General features: G+C 50.7%; 1 protein-coding gene across 1 annotated transcript in view; it reads right to left on the bottom strand.

Moving 5' to 3' along the window:
- LOC129708974 (MAP kinase-activated protein kinase 2-like) overlaps window positions 1-13221 on the bottom strand; it is a 68283-nt gene extending 55062 nt beyond the window's left edge. The window contains 1 exon segment of the mRNA XM_055655079.1: window positions 12767-13221. Within this exon segment, the coding sequence (XP_055511054.1) occupies window positions 12767-12937 (171 nt within the window). The 5' untranslated portion in view covers window positions 12938-13221.
- Window positions 13222-22091: the final 8870 nt, after the last annotated feature.

Raw genomic sequence — 22091 nt, 5'->3', positions numbered from 1 at the left:
GGCACACTGCCACCTCACACATTCCACACTTCCCCAAAATAACCCAGCGGAACTCAAGTGGTTCCTTTAAAAATCACAGCAGTCCAAAGCCTCACGAACACCTTGACAGAGGCGGAGAGGCGGAGAGACAGAGACACACACACACACACACACACAGACACACACACAGAGACACACACACACACACAGACACACACACACACACACAGAGACACACACACACACACACACACACACACACACAGAGACACACACACACACACACACAGAGACACAGACACACACACAGAGACAGACACACACAGAGACAGACACACACAGACAGACACACAGAGACACACACACACACACAGACACACACACACACACACACACACACACACACACACACACAGAGAGACACACACACAGACACACACACACACACACACACACACACACACACACACACACACACACACACACACACACACACACACACACAGAGACACACACACACAGAGAGACACACACACAGAGACACACACACACACACACACACAGAGACACACACACACACACACACACACACAGACACACACACACACACACAGAGACACGCACACACAGAGACACGCACACACAGAGACATGCACACACAGAGAAACACACATGCACACTAGTCCCACCAGCCTGCATTTGGCCCTTATCCTTTAGAGATACTGTGTGGAAGCAGGCCCTTTGACCCACCGAGTCCGTGCCGACCAGCGATCCCCGTACACGAGCCAATTAACCTACAAACCCACAGGAGCACCTGGAGAAAACCCACGCAGGTCACGGGGAGAGTACACAAACGTTTGACATTTCACAGAGTGCTGGAGTAACTGAGCGGGTCAGGCAGCATCTATGGAGTTAAGGAAACAGGTAACGTTTCAGGCCAAAACCCTTCCAGGTTTCAGCCCGAAACGTTGCCTATTTCCTTAGCTCCATAGATGCTGCTGCACCATAACTCAGCGGGTCAGGCAGCATCTGTGGAGAACATGGATAGGCGACGTTCCGGGTTGAGACCCTTCCTCAGACTGAGGGTCAGGGGAGAGGGGACAGAGTGACATGAATAGGATTCGGAGTGACCAAATACTCCAGCATTTTGTGCCTATCTTTTGTCTAAACCAGTGCCTGCAGTTCCTTCCTACACATCACTCGCCCTCACCGGAGAACCTCAGACGATCTTTAATCGGACTTTACCTTGCACTAAACGTTATTCCCTTTATCCTGTATCTGTACACTGTGGACGGCTCGATTGTAATCATGTGTTGTCTTTCCACTGACTGGTTTAGCACGCAACAAAAGCTTTTCACTGTACCTCGGTACACGGGACAATAAACTAAACTGGACACGTTGCCGGCACTGGTCGAGGGGGAGGTCAAGGGGGGGAAGGGAGGAGGCCAGGATGGAAGCCAATTCGGATGGAGTGGATCCTTCCAACCATTCCAGGGAAATTTGATTCCGAACAGCTGGATCGGCGGGTGCAAGCCCCAATCTAGAGGAGCGCAGAGAACGCTGAGCGTTACAGAGATGGGGAGGGGGGAGAGACAGGACATGGAACAGCACAGGGACAGGCCCTTCGGCCCATCATGTCCTCACCAATCACAGGTTTATGGGAGTTTAGAGTAAGTGTGACTCGTTGGGCCCTCGTTTCCCCCTTATCCTTAAACTGTGACCCCTTGTTCTGGACTTCCCCAACATCAGGAACAATCTTCCTGCATCTAGCCTGTCCAACCCCTTAAGAATTTTGTAAGTTTCTATAAGATCCCCCCTCAATCTTCTAAATTCTAGAGAGTATAAACCAAGTCTATCCAGTCTTTCTTCATAAGACAGTCCTGACATCCCAGGAATCAGTCTGGTGAACCTTCGCTGCACTCCCTCTATGGCAAGAATGTCCTTCCTCAGATTTGGAGACCAAAACTGTACGCAATACTCCAGGTGTGGTCTCACCAAGACCCTGTACAACTGCAGTAGAACCTCCCTGCTCCTATACTCAAATCCTTTTACTATGAATCCTTTTCCTATTCAATCTTTTCCCCTTGGTTCTTGGTCCTCCAAATGGAATTTAAACTGGAGGTTGTACCCCATGGCAGTACCCCATCCCCCCCCCCCCCCCCCCCACCTCTCTCTCCCCTCCCCCACCCCATCTCCCTCTCCTCACCCCTCTCCCCTTCACCTTGAACCTGTGTCCTCTGGCCCTCGGGGCAAGAGACTCTGTGCGTCTACCCGATTTATTCCCCTCAAGGCGAGTGGACCGAGTGCGACGCGCCCGTGAGCACGGCGACACCGTGGCTGAGTGGCGGCAACAGCTATCCCATGTCCCGGGGCCGTGACACCGAGACAGCGGTTCAAATCCAGACACTGCCTCCAGGGACTTCATTCAGTAATTACATGTAAATAAAAGGCAATGAAGTAGATGGATTGTCGGAGATAGTCCCCTTGGGGCCTTGCTAATACAGGCAGGGAAAAGCAAGCAGGCAGGCACAGAGTGCTGGAGTAACTCAGCGGGTCAGGCAGCATCTGTGGAGAACATGGATAGGTGACGTTTCACAGAGTGCTGGAGTAACTCAGTGGGTCAGGCAGCATCTGTGGAGAACATGGATAGGTGACGTTTCACAGAGTGCTGGAGTAACTCAGCAGGTCAGGCAGCATCTGTGGAGAACATGGATAGGTGACGTTTCACAGAGTGCTGGAGTAACTCAGTGGGTGCAGCAGCATCTATGGAGCTAAGGAAATAGGCAACGTTTCGGGCCGAAACCCTTCCGGGTTTCGGCCCGAAACGTTACCTATTTCCAGAAGGGTTTCGGCCCGAAACGTTACCTATTTCCAGAAGGGTTTTGGCCCGAAACGTTGCCTATTTCCTTCGCTCCATAGATGCTGCTGCACCCGCTGAGTTTCTCCAGCATTTTTGTCTACCTTCGATTTTCCAGCATCTGCAGTTCCTTCTTCAACATAGTTCTATGCTATCCCTCTTTCTCATCCACTCCCTACACACTAGGGGACAATTTACAGTGGGGCCGATTAACCTGCAAACCTGCACGTCTTTGGAGTGTGGAAGGAAACCGGAGCACCCGGAGAAAACCCACGCAGGTCACGGGGAGAACGTGCAAACTCCACACAGACAGCACCCAGTGAGAGGAGAAGAGTCCCGACCTAAATCCATGCCTTCCAGTGATGTTGCCTGACCTCAGCACTCTGTGAAACGTCACCTATCCATGTTCTCCACAGATGCTGCCTGACCCGCTGAGTTACTCCAGCACTCTGTGTCCTATTTCTGCGTTTAACCGCCAACAACGGAACAATGGAATTCTTACTTCTGGCAGCCGAGCGGGGCCGTGAATGCAAAACACAAAAGAGAAAGAAAATACTAAAAAAACACAATAAATTGATATCGTGATCAGATTGGCTGAGGTGAGTGTTGGGCAGTGTTCAGCAGCCTGACGGTGGCCCCGATGAGGAGACGCAAGGAACAGCAGAGGCTGGGATCCTGAGTAAAACACAAAGTGCTGGAGGAACTCAGCGGTTACACAGCGAGTAACTGGCCCTCTGCAAATTGTCCTGAGTGGGTAGAGACTGGCAAAGTAACTGAGAGGGGGGGGTAACACAGGGAAGGGGGGTGGGGGGGGCTTGTGGGAACAAGGGGGAAACACAGGAAAGGGGGGGGGTTTGTTGTTGGAGGGGGGGTTACAGAGGAGGGGGGGCATGTGGCAGAAGGGGGGGAACACAGGAAAGGGGGGGTTTTGTGGGGGGGGGTAACACAGGAATGGGGGGGGGGGGGGGTGTGGGGGGGGGTAACACAGGAAAGGGGAGGTTTTGTGGGGGGGGGGGGAGGGTGGAGGAGGTCGCGGAGATAAACCATGTTGACGTTACTCGCTGGAATTGTCAGCCCCGCCTCCCGTCACAGTTCAGGTCTTTCCGTCAATGAGTTCCGAGATCGCTTGAATAATCAGAGTGGAACTACGAGGGGTGGATTTGATTTCCTGCCAGCCGTCTGGTGCTGTTCCAACTTGCTTTAGTTTAGTTTAGAGATCCGGCAGGGAAACAGGCCCCTCCGGCAAACCCACTCCACACCGACCATCCATCACCCGATCTCCAGCCTGAAGGGTCTCAACCCGAAACGTCACCCATCCCTTCTCTACACAGATGCTGCCTGTCCCGCTGAGTTACTCCAGCACTCTGTGTCTATTTGTGGTTGCAACCAGCATCTGCAGTTCCTTCCGACCCAAAGCTGCCTCCCCCACCCATTGACCAGGGTGTGGACACAGAGACCATCTAATTGGCAGAAACCTGCGCTGTGTCACGACTTGACCCATTCCAAATATGTCTGTCTCAAGCACCACACACACACACACACACACACAGCTGGGGGGAGGCAGTGGATCACGCAGCATCTGGGGAGACATGGATCGCAGAACAGCACAAGAACAGGCCCTTCGGCCCACAATGTCTGTGCCCAACATGATGACAAGACTAACTCTCCTGTGCTTGCCTCCATTCCCTGCATATCCACACACCTGTCTAAAAGCCTCTTAAACCCCACTATCGTATCTGCCTCCACCCCCACCCCAACCCCCACCCCTGGCGTCTCCACAGAAACACGATATCCTCCAATGATTCACCGTCCAGTCTATTGTCCCGTGTACTGAGGTCCAGTTCGTCACCGCTGAGCAGTCAGGTGGCCTTTACAGTGTCCAGTTTAGAGAAACATTGCAGAGAAAGGCCCTTCGGCCCACCGGGTCCATGCTGGCCCAGCGATCCCCGCACACTAACACTATCCTACACAAACTAGGGACAATTTACAATTTTACCAAAGTCAATTAACCTACAAACCTGCGCGTCTTTGTGGAGTGCGGGAGGAAACCGGAGCGCCCGGAGAAAACCCACGCAGGTCACGGGGAAACAGGGAATATAGAAACATAGAAAAATTGGTGCAGGAGTAGAGGCCATTCCGCCCTTCGAGCCTGCACCGCCATTCAATCTGATCATGGCTGATCATCCCCAATCAGTACCCCGTTCCTGCTTTCTCCCCATATCCCCTGATTCCATTAGCCCTAAGAGCTAAATCTAACTCTCTCTCGAAAACATCCAGAGAATTGGCCTCCACTGCCTTCTGTGGTAGAGAATTCCACAGATTTACAACTCTCTGGGTGAAAAAGTATATCAGTCCTAAATGGCCGACCCCTTATTCTTAAACTGTGTGTGACCCCTGGTTCTGGACTCCCCCAACATCAGGAACATTTTTCCTGCATCAAGCCTGTCCAATCCCTTAAGACTTTTATATGTTTTTATAAGATGCGGGAGAACGTGCAAACTCCGTACAGACAGCGCCCGTGGTCAGGATGGAACCCGGGTCTCTGGCGCTGTGAGGCAGCAACTCTACCCGCTGCACAACAACGTGCCGTTGCCACAGAGGTCCACCCATCGCATCACTGGGTCAGGGCGTGATCAGAAACTGTGTGGCCATCCCAACATGGTGGCCACATCCATGTGTAAAGACACAGAGTGCTGGAGTAACTCAGTGGGTCAGGCAGCATCTGTGGAGAACATGGATAGGTGAAGTTTCACAGAGTGCTGGAGTAACTCAGCGGGTGCAGCAGCATCTATGGAGCTAAGGAAATAGGTAACGTTTCGGGCCGAAACCCTTCCGGGTTTCGGCCCGAAACGTTGCCTATTTCCAGAAGGGTTTCGGCCCGAAACGTTGCCTATTTCCTTCGCTCCATAAATGCTGCTGCACCATAACTCAGCGGGTCAGGCAGCATCTGTGGGGAACATGGATAGGTGACGTTTCACAGAGTGCTGGAGTAACTCAGCGGGTCAGGCAGCATCTCTCGAGGTGCTGCTGTCTGAAGAAGGGTCTCGAACCAAAACGCCACCCATCCCTTCTCTCCAGAGATGCTGCCTGTCCCGCTGAGTTACTCCAGTACTCTGTGTTGCCGTAGAGTCAGAGAGAGAGAGACACGGCACAGGAACAGGCCCTTCGGCCCGACTCGCCCATGCCAACCAAGATGCCCCACCTTCGTGTATCCGATTTGCCCACATCCCCTGTCGTGGAAGCTGGTGGGCCGGTTTCGTGCTGTATCTCGAAACTAATGCACTGTGGAAGTCAAAACTTTAACGCTATGGGTGGTGTTGCAGCTGGTAGAGCTGCTGCCTCTCGCCACTGGAGACACAGGTTTGGTCGTAAGGAATAGTAGAATGAGGCCATTCTGCCCATCAAGTCAACTCCACCATTCAATCTATCCCTCCCTCCTAACCCCATTCTCCTGCCTTCTCCCCATAACCCCTGACACCCGCACTGATCAAGAATCTATCTATCTCTGCCTGCAATATATCCAATGACTTGTGGCCTCCACAGCCGTCTGTGGCAAAGAATTCCACAGATTCACCACCCTCTGACTAAAGAAATTCCTCCTCATCTCCTTCTTAAAGGAATGTCCTTTATTTCTGAGGCCGCGACCTCTAGTTCTATACTCTCTGTACTGCAGTTTCACGTTAGTTGGGGCACGTTTGTGCTCTACATGTGCCCGTACATGGGCAGAGACTTGAGGGACAACGAGGAAACAGGCCCTTCGGCCCACTCTCTCTCCTAACCCCATTCTCCTGTGTTCTCCCCATATTGTTTCTTAAATGTTGGGATAGTCCCAGCCTCAACTACCTCCTCTGGCAGCTCGTTCCATACACCCACCACCCTTTCCCCTTCACCTTAAACCCGTGTCCTCTGGTCCTCGATTCCCCTACTCTGGACAAGAGACTCTGTGCATCTACCCCTCTCATGATTTTATACACCTCTATAAGATCTCCCCTCATCCTCCTGCGCTCCATGGAATAGAGACCCAGCCTACTCAACCTCTCCCTATAGCTCACACCCTCGAGTCCTGGCAACATCCTCATAAATCTTCTCTGAACCCTTTCCAGTTTGACAACATCTTTACTATAACACGGTGCCCAGAACTGAACACAATATTCTAAATGTGGTCTCACCAATGTCTTATCAAACTGTAACATCACCTCCCAACTTCTATACTCAATACTCTGACTGATGAAGGGCAAAGTGCCAAAAGCCTTTTTAACCACCTTATCTACCTGCGACTCCACCTTCAAGGAACCATGCACCTGTACTCCTAGATCCCTCTGCTCTACAACACTCCCCAATCATTCACTGTGTAGATGCTCGATGAACTGACCTCAACTACCCTCTGCAGCAGAGAGTTCCAGAGATTCACCACTCTCTGTGTGAAAAAAGTTCTTCTTAAAACCGAGATGAGAAGAACTTTTTTCACACAGAGAGTGGTGAATCTCTGGAACTCTCTGCCGCAGAGGGTAGTTGAGGCCAGTTCATTGGCTATATTTAAGAGGGAGTTAGATGTGGCCCTTGTGGCTAAGGGGATCAGGGGGTATGGAGAGAAGGCAGGTACGGGATACTGAGTTGGATGATCAGCCATGATCATATTGAATGGCGGTGCAGACTCGAAGGGCCGAATGGCCTCTACTCCTGCACCTAATTTCTATATTTCTATGTTTCTATGTGTAGGTCCTGCCCTTGTTTGACGTCCCTAAAATGAAACACCTCACCATTCCCTGTATTAAATTCCATCAACCATTCCTCCACCCACCTGGCCAATCGATCCAGATCCTGCTGCAATCGTTCACAACCATCTTCACTATCTGCAAAACCACTCACTTTTGTATCATCAGCAAACTTGCTCATCTTGCCCTGCATGTACTCATCCAAATCATTGATGTAGATGACAAACAGTAACGGGCCCAGCACTGAACCCTGAGGCCACCACTGGTCACAGGCCTCCAGTCTGAGAACGCAGAGTTTTTCACTTAGAGTAGGGGAATCAAGGACCAGAGGACATAGGGTTAATGCCAGGGGGGCTGGGGGGTGAGTCGATACGAACCTGAGGGGCAACATTTCCACACAGAGGGTGGTGAGTGTATGGAATGAGCTGCCAGAGGAGGTTGAGACATGTGGACAGGTACATGGAGAGGACAGGTGTGGAGCAGGTATCCTGTGTCTGTACAGTGTGGGCGGCTCGATTGTAACCAGGGATTGTCTTCCTGCTGACTGGTTAGCACGCAACAAAAGCTTCTCCCTGTACCTCGCTACACGTGACTATGGGCCAAATGCGAGCAGGTGGGACTAGCCGAGATGGGGCATCTTTTGGTGGTATGGGCGAGTTGGGCCGAAGGGCCTGTTTCCGCGCTGTATGTAATGTAGGGGCCAGAAGCAGCAGCGACATAATCCCGCGTCAGTGAAACCATTTCACCATCGTTACTCATATAGTCGGCACAGCCGGTGATTATCAGCTCGTTGGCTGTAATTATAAATAACAACAAGCTCACCACCAGTGACAACACACGCCTCTGCTAATGAAAACTGACGACAGCCTGGCTGTGCCGACACACACGCGCACACACACGCACACAGGCGCTGAGACCAGATTTACACGCGGTGAACCGCCGGGGCTGGAGACGGCAGTTACCATGACACCCGGTGAAGGGACCCTGTACAGCTCCACCACTGATTATCCGGCCACTGGTGGTCCCACCCCTCCTTTACTCCGGACGTATGGCCCTGTCCCACTTACGTGTCCTTGGCATGCACATTATACAACCTCGTGGTGGCGTTGAGGTGCACGGGCATCGTATGGCCGCGCGAGGGCCGGTCCCACTGAGAAGCGCGGAGGGGTATGTAGTTGTGCGGGGGCCTGAAATCTTCGCACGCCAACGGCCTGTCACGTAACTGACGGCCAAAGTGGGACAGGCCCAAGACCCTGGCACGACGCAACATCTCACCGCCAACAGCAGCAGACGCGGGCAAACGATCGCCGAACTCGGCCTGGGGCTCACGGCCGTTGTGATCCGGATCCGCCCCCACTTCTACTCCCAAACTGGGGCCAAGAAAATCGAAGATAGACAAAAAATGCTGGAGTAACTCAGCGGGACCGGCAGCATCTCTGGAGAGAAGGAATGGGTGACGTTTCGGGACAAGACCCTTTTTAGACTGAAAAAGAGTCTCGACACGAAACGTCACCCATTGTTTCTCTCCAGAGATGCTGCCGGTCCCACTGAGTTACTCCGGCTATTGTGGGAGTGCAGCGTAGGTTCACCAGGTTAATTCCCAGGATGGCGGGACTGTCATATGCTGAGAGAATGGAGCGGCTGGGCTTGTACACTCTGGAGTTTAGAAGGATGAGAGGATATCTCATTGAAACATATAAGATTGTTAAGGGTTTGGACACGCTAGAGGCAGGAAACATGTTCCCGATGTTGGGGGAGTCCAGAACCAGGGGCCACACAGCTTAAGAATAAGGGGCAAGCCATTTAGAACGGAGACGAGGAAACACTTTTTCTCACAGAGAGTGGTGAGTCTGTGGAATTCTCTGCCTCAGAGGGCGGTGGAGGCCGGTTCTCTGGATGCTTTCAAGAGAGGGCTAGATAGGGCTCTTAAAAATAGCGGAGTCAGGGGATTATGGGGAGAAGGCAGGAACGGGGTACTGATTGGGGATGATCAGCTCTTGAATGAACTCGTACTGTGGGACAGGGCTTTAACACTCCCTGGATCCCATACAATCTAACCTTCCAGAGCAGCCTAACACGAGGAACCTTGTCAAATGCTTTGCTGAAGTCCATGTATACATCATCAATGGTTTTGGTCCCAAACCCTTTTGGTTACACATTGAAAACAAACTCTGAATCAAAAGACTCAATCTCCCATGTGGAAAACCATGCTGACTATCCCGAATCAACCCATGTATCCAAATGTATAGACATCTCATGCCTCACAACCCTCTGCAGTAACTTGCCTACTGCAGATGTTAGGCCTGCAGTTCCCAGCATTTTCCCTGCAGCCTTTCTTAAACCGAGGCACAACATTAGCCCAGTCTTCCAGCATCTCACCTGTATCTAACCATCATTTATAGATCTAGATGTGGGAGCTGAACAGCTCGAGGTAAATCACTCATCGCTGGACAATTTTTACATCAAGCCAATTGACCTACAAACCTGTACGTCTGAAGGGCCTGTCCCACTGTACGAGGTAATTCGAGAGTTCTCCCGAGTTTTCCCGATTCGAACTCGGAGAATGTCCGTAGCGGGTCCGTAGGAGTTCGTGGATGTCCCGTAGCGGCTCGTACGAGTACAAAGTAAAAATTATTTTCAACGCAAGTATTTTTTTTACTCGTGGACATTTTCCACAGTGTTGACAAAACGTCACGAGTTTACCGGATTTCCCGGGTACCTACCGTTACGCGTACGAGCCGCTACGGGACATCCACGAACTCCCACGGACCCGCTATGGACATTCTCCGAGGTCGAATCGGGGGAAAACTCGGGAGAACTCTTGAATCACCTCGTACAGTGGGACAGGCCCTTTACAGTGTGGGAGAACATGGAAGATCTTGGAGAAAACCCACGGGGAGAACGTACAAACTCCGTACAGACAGCGCCCGTAGTCGGGATCGAACCCGGGTCTCCGGAGCTGTGAGGCAGCAACTCTACCGCTGCATCTGGGATTTCCCCTCTAGTTTCCCCGAGACATCCTTGCATAGATCTGGCCATGGCTGGGAGATTTGTCTAACTCCATACACCTTAGGAGGTCCTTCACCTCCACAACTGTTATACAGGCCATCCTCAAGATTGAAGAAGGGTCTCGACCAGAAATGTCACCCATTCCTTCTCTCCAGCGATACTGCCCGAGTTACTCCGGCATTTTGTGCCCATCTTCTCCGCTCAAGACATCTCTATTGGCTGCCACAAGTTCCCCAAGTCTCCGTGACTTTCTCCATGGTAAAAACCAGAGGAGAAACATTCATTGAAGCCCTTGTCCATTCATTGACACGACTTCCCCAGTGGCTGATAAGACTCAAGCCGGCATTCGATTAAAAGTTGAACAAAAATACCAAGTGTAGCTCCATGAACAGAAACCCTCGCACACACACCAACACACACATACACTCACACACCAACACACACTCACACACCAACACACACACACACCAACACACACACACACACACACACACACACACACACACACCAACACACACACACACACACACACACACACACCAACACACACACACACACACACACACACACACACACACACACACACACACACACACACACCCCCACACACACACACACACACACCAACCCCCACACACACACACAACCCACACACACACCAACCCACACACACTTGACCCAAAGTATCATTGAATTTAAATCTCAGAAATGAGTGCAGAAATGTTCCCGATGTTGGGGGAGTCCAGAACCAGGGGCCACAGTTTAAGAATAAGGAGTAGGCCATTTAGAACGGAGACGAGGAAACACTTTTTCTCACAGAGAGTGGTGAGTCTGTGGAATTCTCTGCCTCAGAGGGCGGTGGAGGCAGGTTCTCTGGATACTTTCAAGAGAGAGCTAGATAGGGCTCTTAAAGATAGCGGAGTCAGGGGATATGGGGAGAAGGCAGGAACGGGGTACTGATTAGGGATGATCAGCCATGATCACATTGAATGGCGGACATGGCTCGAAGGGCCGAATGGCCTCAACTCCTGCACCTGTTGTCTCACCGACCATAATCTTCCCACATCCTGTCGTAGAAATATTCCAAATAAGTTGATTCAGTGAGTGACAATTCTCCATCAGTGCAGTCATAGTGATACAGCATGGACACAGGCCTTTCGGCCCAACTTACACAACCTGTCCCAGCTACACCAGTCCCACGTTTGGCCAATATCCCTCCAACCCCTTCCTATCCATGTACCCGTCTACATGGTTCTCAAACGTTGGGATAGTCCCGGCCTCAACTACCTCCTCTGGCAGCTGGTTCCATACACGCCACTGTGTGGCCCCTCAGATTCCCATTAAATCTTCACAGACCTTTACATCTTTAAGTTACAGTAAGTACACACACCACGTTAGCCAAACTTAGGCCACTTTGTAAACAGCGAGCACCTCCACACAAATCTCGCCGGCGTCACAATGATACATAACAAAGCCAGCCAGACAGACACCGCGGATCACAACAGCGGGAGAGGCCCACGTTCCACCCGGGAGTAGGTGGAGCTGCCCCGGCCTGGCTCGGCCCGACCCCCCGTGTTTCCCGCGGCCCATTCTTTCCCCAAGCGTCGCCCAACTTATTTCTGGGAAACCGGAATGTGAGAAAACTCCACAACGGAAACGGGCCCGGGATGTGGGGCAGCATTCACACGGTGGAAGTCCCCCAAACCCACAGACACAGACAGAGAAACACACAGAGAAATACACACACACACAGACACACACAGACACACAGAGAAATACACACACTCTCAGAGAAACGTACACACACACAGACACAGACACAGACACACAGAGACACACAGAGAAACACACACACACTCAGAGAAACACACGCTCAGACACACACAGAGAAACGTACACACACAGACACACAGCGACAGACAGAGACACACACAGACAGATACAGAGACAGACAGAGACAGACACAGAGAGAGACACACACACACACACACACAGACAGAGACACACACACAGAGACACAGACACAGGGCTCCCGAGAGTCGGGGCAGAGTCTAGGCCCGGGAGAGAGGGCGACAATTGGCCGCTTGGTGGTAAATTCCCCAGCAAGCCGGCAACACGGGCGTGTTGGAGCCGGCGAGGCCCCGGGCCGGGAGCAGGGGCCGGGACAAGGAGCGGGAGAGGAGGCGGCGCCGCCGCAGTAACTCACCTTCAGCGCGTATTTCTCGCCAGTTTTCTTGCTGTAACATTCCAAAACTTTCCCGTTGATGCCGAGCCCCAGGACCTGCGCCGTGACCTTGTAGTCGTCGGTGATGGAGTTCTTCTTGGTCTGCGCTCCGGCTTGCTGCAGCTCCCGGCCCGTCGCCACGCTGGGCAACATTGTAGCGCTGGGAGCCCGGCAACTGTGTGACAACTTGGCGCTCGCTCACTCACTCGCTACAATGTGGCGGCCCGGGGTAGGGAGGGAGGGAGGGGGTGGATACAATGTAGCGCCGGGCACAGGGGTTACAATGTAGCGCCGGGCAAGGCTCAGGCTTAGGGTTTGGGGCCGGGCAAGGCTCAGGCTAGGTACGGTAAGGCTTGGGGTTGAGGCTGGGACTGGGGCCGGGCAGGGCCGGGTAAGGCTGGGGCAGGGCTTGGGGCCGGACCGGACCGGACCGGACCGGGCAGCGTAGGGTAAGGCTGGGCTAGGCTGGGCTAGGCTGGGCTAGGCTGGGCTAGGCTGGGCTGGGCTAGGGCAGGGCTGGGCTAGGGCAGGGCCGGCCAAGGCTCGCTGTTACACCACCGCCACCGCCGCTTCTTCCATCCGGTCAGTTTCTTCCCCTGGAGTTTCAGTGGAAACTGACGAGCTGACGTCAGCGCCGGCTCCCTGCTTAAAGGGGAGGTGTGGCGGCATTTACTGTCGCCTGGCATTCAAGATTCAAGAGCAGCACATGACAATAAACTCTCTTGAACAAAAGAGGATCTTTGTTCAAGGGAGTTTATTGTCATGTGTCCCAGATAGGACATTCTTACCAAAGATTATAGAGGAGCTCCTCTAGGATCTTTGATTCTTAGAAGAAGAATCTGAAGAAGGGTTTCGGCCCGAAACGTTGCCTATTTCCTTCGCTCCATAGATGCTGCTGCACCCGCTGAGTTTCTCCAGCTTTTTTGTGTAATCTTTGATTCTTACTTTGCTTCAGCACAACCGAATATAGACGGCACGAATACAGAACAGATCAGTGTGTCCATATACCATTGTATAAATGTATACACACAGGAATAAATAAAACATAATAATAATAATAATATATTTTATTGTCATTGCACATAAGTACAACAAGATTTGGGTTTGCAGCTTCCATCCGACATCATAACTTAAGTAATTACTAAAATTTAGGTTTAGATCCCCCGAGAACATGGTTCGTACAAAGAACATTACAAGAGTAAAACAGACTAAAGTGCAGATGTGTCTGTGCGACGTGACCATCCGAGGGAGACAGTCTGTGGGGGGGGGGGGGGGGGGGGGGGGTGGTGGGGAACAAAGATCCTATAGCAAAGCTTTGCTATAGGATCTTTGGTGGGGAGGGGGGGGGGGGGGGGGGGGGGGGCACTCAGCAGGGGGCCGGTTCCGAGCAGCTATAGCTCTGGGAAAGAAGCTGTTCCTGAGTCTACAGGTGCACAGTAGAGAGCATGCTAACCGGTTGCATCGTGGCTTGGTTCAGCAATTCAAGCGCCTGGAGAGGAAAAGACTACAAAAAGTAGTAAACACTGCCCAGTCCATCATCGGCTCTGACCTTCCTTCCATCGAGGGGATTTATCACAGTCGCTGCCTCAAAAAGGCTGGCAGTATCATCAAAGACCCACACCATCCTGGCCACACACTCATCTCCCTGCTACCTTCAGGTAGAAAGTACAGGAGCCTGAAGACTGCAACAACCAGGTTCAGGAATAGCTACTTCCCCACAGCCATCAGGCTATTAAACCTGGCTCGGACAAAAGTCTGATTATTAATAACCCATTATCTGTTATTTGCACTTTATCAGTTTATTTATTCATGTGTGTATATATTTATATTATGGTATATGGACACACTGTTTTGTATTAAATGCCTACTATGTCCTGTGTGCTGAAGCAAAGCATGAATTTCATTGTCCTATACAGGGACACATGACAATAAGTTCACTTCACTTCACTTTACTTCATTAAAGTGCAAATAAACAGATAATGGGCTATTAATGTTCAGAGTTTTGTTTGAGTTGAGTTCATTCGGTGAAAAGACCAGTGCTGGAGTAAGTCACTCGGCGGGTCCAGCAGCCGGGATGAGCCGGGATGAGCCGGAATGAGCCGGGATGAGCCGGGATGAGCCGTCCAGGATCAGGAGCAGCTTCTTCCCTACAGCCATCAATCAAGATACAAGATAGATTTATTCATCACATGTGCCAGATGGCACAGTGAAATGAAATTCCCATACAGCCATACAATAAAAAAAGGCACACAACACACTATAGGGTTTGACATAAAACATCCCCACACACCAGAATCAAAGTTTCCCACAGTGTGGGAAGGCACCAAAGTCAGGCTATTAACCACTAAACATGCAACATCCAAATAAGCTCTGAACTGCAGAGACTTGGGGGCTAGACACAAAAAGCTGGAGTAACTCAGCGGGACAGGCAGCATCTCTGGAGAGAAGGAATGGGTGACGTTTCGGGTCGAGACCCTTCTTCAATAGACAATAGACAATAGGTTAAAGAAGCATCTGCTGGAAAATCGAAGATAGACAAAAGTGCTAGAGAAACTCAGCGGGTGCAGCAGCATCTATGGAGCGAAGGAAATAGGCAACGTTTCGGGACGCACCCGCTGAGTTTCTCAAGTTGGGAAAAGGGGAAGTACAACGGGATCTGGGGGTCCTTGTACATGAGTCTATGAAAGTAAGCATGCAGGTACAGCATGCAGTGAAGAAAGCAAATGGCATGTTGGCATTTATAACAAGAGGAATTGAATATAGGAGCAAAGAGGTCCTTCTGCGGTTGTACAGAGCCCTAGTGAGACCACACCTGGAGTATTGTGTGTAGTTTTGGTCCCCTAATTTGAAGAAGGACATTCTTGCTATTGAGGGAGTGCAGCGTAGGTTTACAAGGTTAATTCCCGGGATGGCGGGACTGTCATATGCTGCGAGAATGGAGCAGCTGGGCTTGTACACTCTGGAGTTTAGAAGGACGAGAGGGAATCTCATTGAAACATATAAGATTGTTAATGGTTTGGACACGCTAGAGGCAGGAAACATGTTCCCGATGTTGGGGGAGTCCAGAACCAGGGCCACAGTTTAAGAATAATGAGTAAGCCATTTAGAACGGAGACGAGGAAACACTTTTTCTCACAGAGAGTGGTGAGTCTGTGGAAATCTCTGCCTCAGAGGGCGGTGGGGGAAGGTTCTCTGGATACTTTCAAGATAGAGCTGGATAGGGCTCTTAAAATAGTGGAGTCAGGGGATATAGGGAGAAGGCAGGAACGGGGTATTGATTGGGGATGATCAGCCATGATCACATTGAATGGCGGTACTGGCTCGAAGGGCCGAATGGCCTACTCCTGCACCTGTTGTCTATTGTCTATCCATGTTCTCCACAGGTGCTGCCTGACCCACTGAGTTACTCCAGCATTTTGTGTCATTCTTGTTGTAAACCCAGCACCTGCAGTTCTTGTTTCTCCTCCCACATCACAACACGGGTGCTGGGGCCGAAGGGTCGGCTCCTGGCTGATGGTTCCAAATTTCCCAGCTCCGTTTCGTGTATTGAGTCAGCAATATTAAATCGGCCGGTGATTCAGCAGGTGAAACTGTGGGAGGCTCGGCATGAGAAATACTTACAATTCTCCACCAGAGGGCGGTGACGGTCCAGGGAGTAACTCAGCGGGTCAGGCAGCATCTGTGGGGAACATGGATAGGTGACGTTTCACAGAGTGCTGGAGTAACTCAGTGGGTGCAGCAGCATCTATGGAGCTAAGGAAATAGGTAACGTTTCGGGCCGAAACCCTTCTGGGTTTCGGCCCGAAACGTTGCCTATTTCCAGAAGGGTTTCGGCCCGAAACGTTGCCTATTTCCTTAGGTCCATAGATGCTGCTGCACCATAACTCAGTGGGTCAGGCAGCATCTGTGGGGAACATGGATAGGTGACGTTTCACAGAGTGCTGGAGTAACTCAGCGGGTCAGGCAGCATCTGTGAAGAACATGGATAGGTGACGTTTCACAGAGTGCTGGAGTAACTCAGTGGGTCAGGCAGCATCTGTGGAGAACATGGATAGGTGACGTTTCGGGTCGAGACCCTTCTTCCTTCTCTCCAGAGATGCTGCCTGCGTTACTCCAGCATTTTGTGTCCATCTTCAGTTTAAACCAACATCTGCATATACATTTAATCCGAAGGGTTTCGGCCCGAAACGTTGCCTATTTCCTTCGCGCCATAGATACTGCTGCATCCGCTGAGCTTCTCCAGCATTGTTTGTGTACCACCCATAACTTTAGTTTGGTTTAGTTTAGAGATACAGTGTGGAAACAGGCCCTTCGGCCCGCCGAGTCTGTGCTGACCAGCGATCACTCTAGCCCTATCCTACACGCACTAGGGAGAAGCCAATGAACACGTCTTTGGAGTGTGGGAGGAAACCGGAGCACCCGGAGAAAACCCACGCAGGTCACGGGGAGACTCCGTGCAAACTCCGTACAGACAGCGCCGGTAGTCAGGATGGAACCCGGGTCTCTGGCGCTGTGAGGCAGCAGCTCTACCCGCTGCACCACCACAATGCATTTCGTTGTCTCTGCACCACAATGACAATTAAAATTGAATCTGATGCAGTGTGGAACAATGAGCCCCAGCGTTGGGTCCACTTTGTTGATGCGACATGTTGTTCAGTGAAGAACACAAAACAAAAACCGAGATAATTGTGTGTTTACCCGATTGTGGGATGTATTTGTGAGGCAGTTCCCCTGGAGAAGAGATCTCTCCACAGGGGAATGGTTCTGTGGTTTGTAATTATCTGAAATCCCTCCGCGCTGTCCAGTGAAGAAACACCAGAGGGCAGTGTTGAGGCAGGTACAGTGACAATGTTTTACAGACAGAGACACAAGGAGCTGCTGTTGCTGGAAACTTGAGCAGAACACGAGATGTGGGACTAAGGCACGGTGGCGCAGCGGGTAGAACCGCTACCTCACAGTGCCAGAGACCCGGGTTCCATCTGTCTGTGTGGTGTTTGCACGTTCTCCATGTGACCGCGTGGGTTTCCTCCGGGTGCTCCGGTTTTAGGGAGGCATAGAGCATGGATACAGTGTGGGAATATGCCATTCGGCCCAACTAGCTTACACCAACCAACATGCCCCATCTACATTAGTCCCTGGGCCTCTCTCTCCCCCCCTCCCTCCCTCCTCCCCCCACCCCCTCTCTCCTCCTCTCTCCCCCCCTCTCCCCCCCCTCCCCCCCCCCCCCCCCCCCCCCCTCCCCACCCCATTGATTCTCACCGCCCAGATGCTGCCTGCCCTGGAGACTTCCTCCCGTAGTTTAAAAGACATTTGGACAGGTGCATGAATGATAGGTTCTGAGGGAAATGGGCCGATTGCTGCATCTCCGTGCCCAGTGTTTTCTCCAGAGTGTCGGTGGTTGAGGGGAACCTTCAATAGAAGTATTTACAATATACCTTTAGGACGTTCTTTTAAGAAAGAGATGATGAGAAATGTATTTAATCAGAGGGTGGTGAATCTGTGGAATTCTTTGCCACAGACGGCTGTGTAGGCCACAAGTCAGTGGATATATTTAAGGGAGAGATAGATAGATTCTTGATTAGTGCGGGTGTCAGGGGGGAAGGCAGGAGAATGGGGTTAGGAGGGAGAGAGAGATAGATCAGTCATGATTGAATGGTGGAATAGACTTGATGGGCCGAATGGCTTAATTCTGCTTCTATCACAATTTTATCTCCAAAATGTATTTCCCACACAGAGGGTGGTGGGTGTATGGAAGAAGCTGCTGGAGGAGGTAGTTGAGGCTGGGACTATTGCAGCGTTTAAAAAGCAGTTAGACAGATACATTGGTAATTGAGAAACAAAATGCTGGAGTAACTCAGCGGGACAGGCAGCATCTCTGGAGAGAAGGAATGGGTGACGTTTCAGGTCGAGACCCTTCTTCGTCAGGGGAAAGGGAAACAAGAGATATAGACGGTGATGTGGAGAGATAAAGAACAATGTAAGTAAGTGGCCAACTAGGAAAAGGGGAGATGCAGCGAGACCTGGGTGTCATGGTACACCAGTCATTGAAAGTAGGCATGCAGATGCAGCAGGCAGTGAAGAAAGCAAATGGTATGTTAGCTTTCATAGCAAAAGGATTTGAGTATAGGAGCAGGGAGGTTCTACTGCAGTTGTACAGGGTCTTGGTGAGACCACACCTGGAGTATTGCATACAGTTTTGGTCTCCAAATCTGAGGAAGGACATTATTGCCATAGAGGGAGTGCAGAGACGGTTCACCAGACTGATTCCTGGGATGTCAGGACTGTCTTATGAAGAAAGACTGGATAGACTTGGTTTATACTCTCTAGAATTTAGGAATTGAGAGGGGATCTTATAGAAACTCACAAAATTCTTAAGGGGTTGGACAGGCTAGATGCTGGAAGATTGTTCCCGATGTTGGGGAAGTCCAGGACAAGGGGTCACAGCTTAAGGATAAGGATGAAATCCTTTAAAACCGAGATGAGAAGAACTTTTTTCACACAGAGAGTGGTGGATCTCTGGAACTCTCTGCCGCAGAGGGTAGTCGAGGCCAGTTCATTGGCTATATTTAAGAGGGAGTTAGATGTGGCCCTTGTGGCTAAGGGGATCAGGGGGTATGGAGAGAAGGCAGGTACGGGATACTGAGTTGGATGATCAGCCATGATCATATTGAATGGCGGTGCAGGCTCGAAGGGCCGAATGGCCTACTCCTGCACCTAATTTCTATGTTTCTATGTAAGTTTATTGGCCAAGTATTCACATACAAGGAATTTGCCTTGGTGCTCCGCCCACAAGTAACAACATGACATACAGTGACAGTTACGAATGACTGAGAAAACACTAAACATTAATAATAATAAATGAAAGATGCAAAAACGTAATGGTGATAAAGGACACATGTCGTTGTTGGCTGTTTGCTGGGTGAGAACGAGAAGCTGGTGCGACTTTGGTGGGGGAGGGATAGAGAGAGGGAATGCCGGGGCTACCTGAAGTTAAATAAATCAATGGTTACACAAAAAGCTGGAGAAACTCAGCGGGTGCAGCAGCATCTATGGAGCGAAGGAAATAGGCAACGTTTCGGGCCGAAACCCTTCTTCAGACTGATCGGGGGCGGGGGTGGGTGGGGACAAGAAAGGGAAAAGGAGGAGGAGCCCGAAGGCTGGGGGATGGGAGGAGACAGCAGGGGGGCTGAGGAAGGGGAGGAGACAGCAAGGACTAACAAAATTGGGAGAATTCGATGTTCATGCCCCCGGGTTGCAGACTCCCCAAACAAAAATACTCCCCATCCCCCAGCCTTCGGGCTACTCCTCCTTTTCCCTTTCTTGTCCCCGCCCCCGATCAGTCTGAAGAAGGGTTTCGGCCCGAAACGTTGCCTATTTCCTTCGCTCCATAGATGCTGCTGCACCCGCTGAGTTTCTCCAGCTTTTTTGTGTAACCTTCTATTCTCCAGCATCTGCAGTTCCCTCTTAAACATTAAATAAATCAATATTCATACCACTGGGCTGTAAGCTGCCCAAGCGACACATGAGATGCTGTTCCTTGGAGATAGAAGGTCGGTATTAAACAGTGTACCCTGAGCAAGATGCCCCATGTACACCAAACCTTCCCGATCCGTCTCTCACTCTCAGCCTTACAAACGGGACATGCAGTTTGGAACCATTTAGAATGGTCCCACCTTTTTTTCCCCCATTCTCTTTATCTGAAACAGTTGAGCCGATATTGTTTGACGTAAGCAGGGTGATTGATTTGGGATTGAGTGTACTCAGCATGAAGGGCAGCACCAATCACCACACAGCCCGCTTCCTTCACTGATTGTTCCACTGAAAACATATGGACTTCAATCCCACTTAGCGATAGGGCCCTTCAGTAAATACGCAGGCATAAATCATGCGTCAGACCTGAGAGAAATCACCCAACATGCGTGACAAGACAATATGTGCAGGAGTAGGCCATTCGGCCCTTCGAGCCAGCACCGCCATTCAATGTGATCATGGCTGATCATCCACAATCAGTATCCCGTTCCTGCCTTCTCCCCATATCCCCTGACTCCGCTATCTTTAAGAGCCCTATCCAGCTCTCTCTTGAAAGCATCCAGAGAACCAGCCTCCACTGCCCTCTGAGGCAGAGAATTCCACACACTCACCACTCTCTGTGAGGAAAAAATGTTTCCTCGTCTCCGTTCTAAATGGCTTACCCCTTATTCTTAAACTGTGTGGCCCCTGGTTCTTACCGCTGAGTTACTCCAGCTTTTTGTGTCTATCTTCGGTTCAAACCAGCATCTGCAGTTCCTAATCACACTTGATACTTACTGGAGGTTTTAGTGTACATTTACAGTGTGCAAGGGGAAACCAGATAGCTTGTCAAAGACAAATTCTAGACGCCACAGTGCAACTAGGCTCCAATATTAAGGTGTCAGTGGTAGACGGTCTCCACTTCTCCCAAGAATATTTCCCTAGGGATGCTGGCATTTCACCCGGAAATAGATTGCAGTTGTTTCAGCTCCCAAAAGCCAGGAACATTCTAGCGATGTCCGAATCCCTCAACCAGCTTGTGAAACAACAAAAGCCACAGGAAGCCGAGCTTTGTGGTTGTAATGAGGAGGCTAAAACCAGCGGGCAGAAACGCTTTGGTCGTGCCCCACAGATCTGCACTTTCCCAAATTGCCCTACTGCCCTGTCAGTACATTCCACAGCTCCCTTGCCAACAAAGCTGCCACAGCCAGACATAAAAACTGTTTTTATCCACGAGTAGTTGCTCTACTCAACAGCCAAAAATCTGTAGCCTCCCTTTGATCTGGTATGTCGTTGGTTCACATGCTTGATCAATGGTGTTTTATCATTAATGTTTTATTATTATTAATGTTTAGTGTTTTCTGAGTCATTCGGCACTGTCACTGTATGTCATGTTGTTACTTGTGGGCGGAGCACCAAGGCAAATTCCTTGTATGTGAATACTGGGCCAATAGAATTAATTACGCCCTTTCATAGACCGGTGATTTAAACAATTACATTGCTGCCGTGGCTGCTAATCAGACATCTTGTTGAAAGATTTGTATCCCTAAAATTGAATTGAATCCTAGAAATTTAGTGAAGCAATTCTGGTTTATGATCAGGCTGTAATGTGTCTCTGCTGAGTGGGCATGGGCAAGTTGCTGTAAAACTACACGGCAACTAAATGTCACCTATCCATGTTCTCCACAGATGCTGCCTGACCTGCTGAGTTACTCCAGCATTTTTGTCTACCTTCGATTGTTCCAGCATCTGCAGTTCCTTCTTAAACACAACGGCAAGTTCATGGGGTCATTTTCAC

Source organism: Leucoraja erinacea, chromosome 24 (assembly GCF_028641065.1).
Source record: "Leucoraja erinacea ecotype New England chromosome 24, Leri_hhj_1, whole genome shotgun sequence".
Classification (NCBI taxonomy): Eukaryota; Metazoa; Chordata; class Chondrichthyes; order Rajiformes; family Rajidae; genus Leucoraja; species Leucoraja erinaceus.
The sequence above is the reverse complement of the archived record's forward strand: the minus strand, read 5'-3'. Positions and strand labels throughout refer to the sequence as shown.